This window comes from Homalodisca vitripennis, chromosome 2 (assembly GCF_021130785.1).
Source record: "Homalodisca vitripennis isolate AUS2020 chromosome 2, UT_GWSS_2.1, whole genome shotgun sequence".
In the NCBI taxonomy this organism is placed as follows: Eukaryota; Metazoa; Arthropoda; class Insecta; order Hemiptera; family Cicadellidae; genus Homalodisca; species Homalodisca vitripennis.
The window spans coordinates 106,056,743-106,067,500 of NC_060208.1; the positions used below are offsets into that span (position 1 = coordinate 106,056,743).

General features: G+C 34.1%; 1 protein-coding gene across 1 annotated transcript in view; it reads right to left on the minus strand.

Moving 5' to 3' along the window:
* The window catches only part of LOC124354506, a 592,308-nt gene that overhangs the window by 361,371 nt on the left and 220,179 nt on the right, over window positions 1–10,758 (minus strand). Inside the window, exon 4 of the mRNA XM_046805018.1 lies at window positions 6,886–6,957. Coding sequence (XP_046660974.1) covers window positions 6,886–6,957 — 72 coding nt within the window. The remainder of the gene's footprint in view (window positions 1–6,885; window positions 6,958–10,758) is intronic.

Consider the following 10,758-nt stretch of genomic DNA (forward strand, 5'->3'; position numbering starts at 1 on the left):
ATCAAATTAGAGGTCTTACTTAGCAGAGTACAATGCCGCAAACCGGACTTCAAAAGGTGGATTCATTCAGTAGTTATAGCTATTTGAATTTTAAAACAATTGAACAATGTAAATTATTAAGTATTACAAGTAAACACCAATTTTTGAGTACCTGTGATCAAAGTAAGTGTTCAAAATGTTCTCCTCCCATCATCTGACAATGTAGTAATCGAAGCCAGGAATCAATAATTATTACCAATAACACAACTACTGTTAGAATGTGAAAGTGGCAGATTGAGTCATACACAGCATCCACAGAAACTTAACGTTTGGGCAGGTATTATAGGAAATCAAATTATGGGCCCATTATTTATCAATGGTATTTTAAATGGTGACTCGTATCTAGCAATGCTCCAAAATGAGATAATTCCTGCACTACAAGCTGCTCTTGGTCGACAATTTCAAAGAATTTATTTCCAACAAGATGGCGCGCCACCACACTTTGCTCTCCTTGTTAGAGAATACTTGGATAAAATATTCCTTCACAGATGGATTAGAAGACGTGGTGCAGTAGAGTGGCCTGCTCGTTCCCCTGATTTATCTCCGCTGGATTTTTTTCTTTGGGGATACCTCAAAGATAAAGTTTATCGTACTAAGCCTCGAGATTTGGCGCACCTAAGAAATCTCATAGTCCAAGAAGCTCAAAATATTCCTCGTGACTATCTTCAAAAGGCAGTGGATGGCTTTTACAACTACCTAGGACATTGCCAGACGATGGGAGGGGAACATTTCGAACACTTACTTTGATCACAGGTACTTAAAAATTGGTGTTTACTTGTAATACTTAATAATTTACATTGTTCAATTGTTTTAAAATTCAAATAGCTATAACTACTGAATGAATCCACCTTTTGAAGTCCGGTTTGCGGCATTGTATTCTGCTAAGTAAGACCTTTAATTTGACCTATGCTGCTATTTAAGAATTTTGTCCGACTCCTTGTGGACCGTCCCCCAAAGGGATTATCTGGTCGGTAATTGGGCAGATATGTGCGTTACTATCACCAGTAAGCACGTGTGAATTTTGGTATTTTTTTATATTGTGGTTTAAAAATTAAAAAAAGAGGTTCCAGACTTAATTGACACCCTGTATATATATATATATATATATATATATATATATATATATATATATATACTGTATATATTTCTGTATAATGAATGAGTTAAATCCGATTTGCAAAATAACATATGTCAAAAAGCACAACGTAGTAAACGGAATCTCTAAGGAACAAATTTCTAATGAATCTAACCCTGAACTGAAGCATTTATATGTATTCTAGCAACTGGAAGCAAGTCACGACAAGAAAACTATGTCACCTGCTTCCCGCTTCCTTTGCTCGTCCAACCAGCTTTCTGTCAGTGATACCAGAGATACTGTCACCTATGTCGTGTTCTGCACCAAGTGACGGTTCATCTTTGTTGTATGAACTATTCGAATGTGTTAAAAAACAAAACCTGAAGAAACATTCTTCGAGTGGAATATATATATTGTTTCGTGAAGCATAACTTTGCTGGAAACTGACGAAAATTAGTGAAAAAATAAGAAATTGCTAAAGAATTTTAAACTAATCCCGTATGTTTATACAGTTTAATTTTTAACCTACTGCAGTGTTTGTGTAGATCTAAGCACTGAAGTTAAAAACAAACCATAAACGATTTCAAGTCAATCTCCAGGTTAAATATTCCATTAAATAGAGGTTCTCGTTCAGCTTTAAGAATCTCTTTGTAGCGAGAAATTTCCCGATAAAACGAACCTTTTCTTTGGTCTTTGAGGTGTGTTATATTGAAAATCCTCTGTACTAAAGTAAATCTAATATAATTAAACTTTAGAACCACTATAATTAAGTCTGTTGAGGGTCTGGAATTGTCCGTATTTTTAACATTTTAATATTTCTCTGTTTTTTATTACGTTTTAGAATGCAGCTTATTACAAGCTTAACAAAGTTTATCTTCAGAGCATTTACAGTGTAGATCAATATATGAATCATTGTATCAATGTATTACTTCCCGCGTAATTCTCCGTAAAAGCAATAAAGTATTAGATCGTTTTAAGAATCGGCATTAAAGTTTTCATACCAATATTACTGGCAGTAAAATGTAATAAATTTGAATATATCGTCATATTGTAAAATTGAGTAATGTTACAGATTGTAACAATGATTAACATTGGGGTGGCGAGATAAAGGTTATCAGTGAAGACAGTGTACAGTTGCAAGAAAAGCTAATGTAATCTCGTCACCTCCTTGAAGCGAAAGAGATGTAGTTTAAACCGTAAAATTTATTAAATTGGTGGTGGTAAAATTGGCCAAAAACTCTCTAGGAGTGTTTTTGTTGTTAATGAATAGGAGTAAGTTTATGCTAAATTTTGTTACACAATTAATTTTGTAGTTAATTGTCTACTGTATAAAAACGTTTTACTATTTTGTGATAAATGTTGTAATACAATTTATTTTTGAAGGTAATCATCCTTTAATAAGAACGTGTTACCATTTTAGGATTTTTAACTGTCATATTTTGCTTTAACATTTATAGAAGTGTTTCTTACCAAGTAATAATGTTGTAAACACTCTAGCAGTAACGAAGTAGTCACATAACTATTATGGGATGTAATACGTTTTTTTTTGTCTAAGTTAAAACAAAAATTACTATATAAGTCATGAAAAACATTACAAATTTGATTTTGGGTCAACTTTAAACATTAATGATCCATTAGTAGCCTATACAGTTACTAAGCCATATTGGCAAGGAAATAAAAATACAAACAATATTCAATATTTTTCGAAAAAGAAGCTCTTTTGGTTTTTAATATTGTTATGTTATTTCAATAAGCAGCTCTTATTTGATGAAGAATTATACATTTCATACATTAAATTCATTTAATTTCCATGCTTTTGTTAATTAATAATGTTACTTATAATCAGCTCCAAGACTTCAGTTTCGTCTTATACACTTTGGTCTAATTTTTCAGATTAAACATTTGCTCTTGATGAACTTATCTGTATGATAGTGTAGGCTATATGTATCAACCATTCAAAAACGATTTCTAGTGAGTTAAACTAGATTTATTTTTAAATAGCGTTTTAAGTGCACTGGTCAATTAATTCAATTCAGACTAAGTCAAAAATAATTAACAGTTTTTTTCAGTGAAACAGTGTTTGAAACAATAGGGATAAACTGCAGCGTTCAGTATAAAATACCGTTTGTTTCTGAAAGCTGTTTCGCCACGACAAAGCCATTACGATATATATTGGCCATTAACGAAGAGTTGCCTGGAAGTGGGGAGGAATTGTTGGGCCGGAACCTCTGTTTCCTGCGCTTTACTCTTAATCTCAATTTCAAGTAGAGTACACCTTAGAGCCAAGTTAAATTAATTCGTTTGTCTTTCACTGGCTTAACCTGGCGTGGTGATACCATTGTTTCAGGAATAATCAGAAAGGTTCTACCTGTTACTTTATTGTTAACTTTATTCTTGTCACTTCTGGTCACCTACAAAGTAGTAGTGGAAAGGAGATAAACTCATAATGCCGGACACTGTCTATAGTTATTTCCATAATTTAAACGAAACTTGTAATCCTAACAAAGATAATTAAATTTTCATTATCGTTGTTTATCGTCTATGTTGAGATAAAGAGATTCTTTGAAAATATCACCTGCTCATTGCTGGGGCCCATAAAGTAGTCTAAACCATTGATACTATAACGAGCAAGTACTCACTGATGTCTATGTCTCTCTACCGTTGCGAATAATAAAGCAGACATCGAGCTGGCAGAGGTATAGGTGGGGCTGAGCAAGCAACGCGCTGTACGCCGTAAGCGACCACAACGAAACTAAAATAGTTTACCACGCTGTCCAATACACATTAAAACATATGTATTTAGTATAATTAAATTGTATAATTGTGAATAATATAAATTGTTAACCAAATTTGAGTACACCCACAAAATATAAGGTTGTCGTTATTTAAGGTTCACAAAAAATATATTGAAAGTTTGCACGTGAACTGTTTATACATATAAACAGTATACAAATGTTACAAAATAGATGAGACCTAAGTGTATTGTTAGATAAATATATTGCTCTAATTAACTGTAATAATACAAAACACATTAGTCTTGTTGCCAAGGTTTCGTTCAAAGCATAAACAGTTGTAGGAAAACATACACTAATGTGCGCTCATCAGACAAAAAGCAATTGCTCACTAATCATTCCCTGATTGAACTTCGGACAAATTGACAGGAAGCAAACTTTTACTCCGTTGTTGTCAATCAATTTCAACTGACAGGTCCGTTAAATTTAAATCTAAAAATACAAACATATACGTACAATAATCATTTTACGATTGAGCATCAAACTAATTGAAAGAAAAGAAACTTTTACTTAGCTGTACCAAATTATTCTTATTAGACAAGCCCAATTACCGTTAAACTGCCAATACACGAATTTCCGTTCAAAAATTTGAAACAAATTGAATTAATATAAACTTTTACTAATTTATAACCATTCATGCTTGCTTGAGAAGTACGCGGAGAACTCTTGAAAGTTTTGGATTTTTTATTAATGAACTTGTCAATTTCACTTTGAACTAATCAATAATCAACTAAATACATTTTATCCGACTATTAAATTTACTTGTGAATTTGAAACTAATTCATCATTGCCATTTTTAGACGTATTAGTGAAAAGAAATAATGGCGACATAGAATATGACATTTACGAAAACCCACTTTCAACAACAGATACATACCAGACGATTCGAACCATCCACCCTCCCAAAAAAGAGCTGCTTTCCACACAATGATTAATAGATTACTTACAACACCTTTAAAACACGATGAATACATGAAGGACATAAGAAACATAAAAAGTATAGCAGCTTTCAATGGATACTCAACTAAATTAATTGACAGTTTATTAAAAAAAAACAAAAGAAGAATTTATCAAAAACATCGAGAACAACTTTAAAATGTGAACAAAAAGAAAAACAGAACTGGCAATCCATGAGTTATGGTCCATTTTATAAAGAAATTAAAAAAGTATTTAGAAAACATCTTGACATGAACATAACATTTTGCACACCATATAATATAAATAACCTAATTGTAAATCCAAAAGATAAACTTTAAGATGAAAATAAAATTGACATTTACAAAATTAACTGTGAAGATTGTGATAAAATTTATATTGGCCAGACAAAAATAACCATTAAAAAAAATTTAAAAAACACGAAAGATATTATAAATATGGACAAACTGAAAAATCAGCTATTGCCAAACATGCATTTGAAACAAACCACACCTTTAAAAACTTTACATTATTAAAACAAGTCCATAAACAAGAACTCGACGCAAATGAAACATTATACATAACAAAACATAAAAATAAAATATTAAACAATGATTTTTGACCGATTCAAAATTCACCATTCCTTTAAAATATAACTAAATTCTTTTTTGACCAAAACTTTTATACATATACTAATATTTATTTTATTTTACTTTTAACCATATACATTTTGTATTAAGTTTTACACAGCTGATATTTGTTTTAAATTGTTGATTCACATCTGATGATGGCATCTTCGATGACGAAAGGCCTCGTGGTAAAATACACAAATTATTGGAGAATTGTGAGTTTTCTTTTGTAAAATAATAGAAAATTGATATTCCAATAAGAAGAGCTCCTCCTCCTTCATTGCAATCTTCACTTTGAAGTTTACCCACTGGCTTGACATTGGTAAAAAGACTATAGGAGACTTCACACGAGTATTATTATGTACGTATTATAATAAAATCTTATTTACGCACATATAAGATTGTCAATTTATATTTTATAGCGATATGATATCTTTCTAGCAAAATATCTTTCAATATAGTGGGAGACATTTACTTTACCAGTATAGTGTTAAAGCAAATAAAATATTGATTTATTTCATTTTTAATTAAGATATACTTCTTATAACTTTTCCAAACACGATATCCATGTAGTATCAAGTTTTACTTTTGAATTGACTAAAATACTTAATTGCATATAAGAATGGAAACGTAAACATGTTCATTTCCTTACCTTTTGTTAATTCCATCAGATATCGATATTGATACGAATATTTGGTAAAACATTGTTGATAGTACTTTAATACAGTTTATTTGCGCCTTTATATTAGTTCCAGCACGTTGGGACATATAGGCAACTGTGTATGTATTTCCGTAGTTAGAGGTCAAATTAGGGCATTTAACTGATGGCTATTATTACTGATAACAAGAATTCTTTCTTCAAAATTTAAATAAATGGTGTGGTGTATTCTGTGTGGAAAGGCAGAAACGGCTTGCCTACATCTGATTTGACAAGTGAGAAGTTCGATTCCTAAAGTGAGTCTCCGCGGAGCAAGTAGATTTGTTATCAAGAAAATCTTGGTATTTTTTTTAATTAACAAATTGCATAATACAGCAATTATGGGTATTATGAGTGAGGATCGCCAGTCTAGCCTTGTTATCAGTAAAACTAGCCCTTAATTAATACCTTGATTTGCCCTAATTGGCTTACCAAAACCGAAACTTTAATTTGTGAAAATATACCACAAAAATTCATACATAGTTACCTATCTCTCAAAATATTATGCTAAATGCATTGGGCTCTATATAGAGTACTTGAAATGATCATTATAGTAAAAGTAAGACAACACAAAGTGTAACTGCACGCGTAGAACATGTAACAGGCAGAGGTCGCTTATTAACTGACAGCTGCACACTGTACAGACTTGTAGTAACTTGTCACGATATTTTAAATATACACACTTTTAGTGGAATGCCGTCAAGTTATGAAATATACGATGAAACATTGTTTACTCACCAAGTGTGTTCGTGTCGGCGAAGGAGAATCTAGGAGTGAGCAGTTGAGGGGTGCTGAGTTCATTTTGGGGTCCTGAAACATCAATTAAACATGAACAACAATTTGTAAGGGGTCTCTGCTGCTAATATATATATATATATATATATATATATATATATATGTATATATATATGTATATATATATATATATATATATATATATATATATATATATATATATATATACTGCATATGATAATGCTTTTGTATAATATATGGAACATCGAATTTGACGGTGAATAGATTATAATGGTCTTAGAGTCTAAATAGGACTGCATTCCTTTGAGTTTTTATATCACATCCTCTCAATTCATTACTGTAATAATAAGTTATCTGCACAGTTGTATGATCTTTGAATAATAGGTATAGAAACAATAAAAAGTAGAAGACACGGTACCAGAAAATTATAGTATATTACAAATGGATTGCTTTTTAATATAATAACGTAATTTGTTGATGGTTACGAATACAAATGTCAATACAAATTGACAATAAGCCGTAACAATTTGAAATAACAGTTGATTGGTGTTAAAGCGACCAAAATACTTAAAACACATTTAATTTTAATAACGCGATTCACAATTTACTTAAACAGTTATTTAATGTATAAAAGATAACGTATACTTTCAAAGATGTTTATTAAATCAGTGCATTATAAAGGAGACAGTCCTCAGTATAATTTAATCCTAAGATGAGACCATCTCAAGTGGGGGAGGGGTTGTCAGAAGTTGGTGTCATGAGGATGAGAGGGGGGAGGAAGCAGACGAGATTAATCGTTACACCCAGAAATTTAATCCTCAGGCTTGACAGTGATATGAAAATGTTATGTTGGCTTGACAGCACAGTCTCGCTAGTTCTGACTTGTGTAATTGTAAGGAGTATGAGGAAGAGAGGAGTGGAAGGGATAGTAGATTAATTATTACACCCAAAAACTTAATCCCCGCCTCGACAGTGATGATACAATGTCATGTCAGCGGAAACATTCCGGGTTTACTTACTGTGTAACAGTAAGGGGTTAGCGGTAACCGATGATGAGAGGAGTAGATGGAGCAAAGGATTAATCGTTATACCATAGATTTTATCCTCGCCTTGGCAGTGATGAGACAATGTTATGTCGGTGGAAACATTCCGGTTTTACTTACTGTGTAAACAGTAAGGGGTTAGTGGTAACCGATGATGAGAGGAGTAGATGGAGCAAAGGATTAATCGTTATACCCATAGATTTTATCCCCGCCTTGGCCGAGTGATGAGACAATGTTATGTCGGTGGAAACATTCCGGTTTTACTTACTGTGTAACAGTAAGGGGTTAGTGGTAAACCGATGATGAGAGGAGTAGATGGAGCAAAGGATTAATCGTTATAACCATAGATTTTATCCCCGCCTTGGCAGTGATGAGACAATGTTATGTCGGTGGAAAACATTCCGGTTTTACTTACTGTGTAACAGTAAGGGGTTAGTGGTAACCGATTGATGAGAGGAGTAGATGGAGCAAAGGATTAATCGTTATACCCATAGATTTTATCCCCGCCTTGGCAGTGATGATGAGACAATGTTATGTCGGTGGAAACATTCCGGTTTTACTTACTGTGTAACAGTAAGGGGTTAGTGGTAACCGATGATGAGAGGAGTAGATGGAGCAAAGGATTAATCGTTATACCCATAGATTTTATCCCCGCCTTGGCCAGTGATGAGACAATGTTATGTCGGTGGAAACATTCCGGTTTTACTTACTGTGTAACAGTAAGGGGTTAGTGGTAACCGATGATGAGAGGAGTAGATGGAAGCAAAGGATTAATCGTTATAACCATAGATTTTATCCCCGCCTTGGCAGTGATGAGACAATGTTATGTCGGTGGAAACATTCCGGTTTTACTTACTGTGTTAACAGTAAGGGGTAGTGGTAACCGATGATGAGAGGAGTAGATGGAGCAAAGGATTAATCGTTATAACCATAGATTTTATCCCCGCCTTGGCAGTGATGAGACAATGTTATGTCGGTGGAAACATTCCGGTTTTTACTTACTGTGTAACAGTAAGGGGTTAGTGGTAACCGATGATGAGAGGGAGTAGATGGAGCAAAGGATTAATCGTTATACCCAATAGATTTTATCCCCGGCCTTGGCAGTGATGAGACAATGTTATGTCGGTGGAAACATTCCGGTTTTACTTACTGTGTAACAGTAAGGGGTTAGTGGTAACCGATGATGAGGAGGAGTAGATGGAGCAAAGGATTAATCGTTATAACCATTAGATTTTATCCCGCCCTTGGCAGTGATGAGACAATGTTATGTCGTGGTGGAAACATTCCGGTTTTACTTAACTGTGTAACAGTAAGGGGTTAGTGGTAACCGATTGATGAGAGGAGTAGATGGAGCAAAGGATTAATCGTTATAACCATAGATTTTATCCCCGCCTTGCAGTGATGAGACCCCAATGTTATGTCGGTGGAAACATTTCCGGTTTTTACTTACTGTGTAACAGTAAGGGGTTAGTTGTAACCGATGATGAGAGGAGTAGATGGAGCAAAGGATTAATCGTTATATCCCATAGATTTTATCCCCGCCTTGGCAGTGATGAGGACAATGTTATGTCAGTGGAAACATTCCGGTTTTACTTACTAACAGTAAGGGTTAGTTGTAACAGAGTAGTGATGAGACAAATGTTATGTCAGTGGAACATTTCCGGTTTTACTACTGTGGTTAAGGGTTAGTTGTAAACCGATGATGAGAGGAGTAGATGGAGCAAAGGATTAATTGTTATAACATAGATTTTATCCCCGCCTTGGCAGTGATGAGACAATGTTATGTCGGTGGAAACATTCCGGTTTTACTTACTGTGTAACAGTAAGGGGTTAGTGGTAACCGATGATGAGAGGAGTAGATGGAGCAAAGGATTAATCGTTATAACCATAGATTTTATCCCCGCCTTGGCAGTGATGAGACAATGTTATGTCGGTGGAAACATTCCGGTTTTACTTACTGTGTAACAGTAAGGGGTTAGTGGTAACCGATGATGAGAGGAGTAGATGGAGCAAAGGATTAATCGTTATACCCATAGATTTAGTCCCCGCCTTGGCAGTGATGAGCGAATAGTCAAGTTATTTATTGCATAAACAAGGGTTACATGTACAGTATGCGGCATTTACTCGTATATTACGTTTTTACAATCAACTCTACTCGTACATCAAAACTAACATACAAACGTACATTCATTCACACGTCTTCTTCTTTCACCAATTTTCTCACCTCCAGCGCCATAGTGTTATCCCGATTGACCGCTCTCCCAGTGTTACACCAAAATCTCGTTGAAATTATAAAATGTATGTGATGATAAGCGTTTTAGACGACTTTTGAGCGCCTTGGGCGTTGCGAACTATTTGATCCTATAAGGCAGCTTGTTGATAAAATTAACACCCGCCCGCAGGCATTCATAGACCACCGTTCTCTGTTGGCCACTTCGGTAATTTTCCCTTCCTCTGGTCTCATACGAATGTATGTCTTGGCACATTTAAACATAAAAAACAGAGTTGATTAAAAAATCTAGAGACTTGGTAGGGTAAACAGCTACAACATATTGAAAGACACTCTACATGACTCACTAAAATTCAAATGCGCAATTATTTGAACAGCTTGTTTTTGCAATCTGAAAAATCTCGTATTTGAACAATGTCATGTAGGCGGAATGTTGCCGGTTTTTACTTCTTGTGAAATAGTAAGGGTTTAGTGGTAATTCTATGACGAGAGGAGTAGATGAAACAAACAGATTAATCGTGGCACCCACAGATTTAATCCTCGCCTTGACAGTGATGAGGCAATGTTATGGCAACGGAGTCA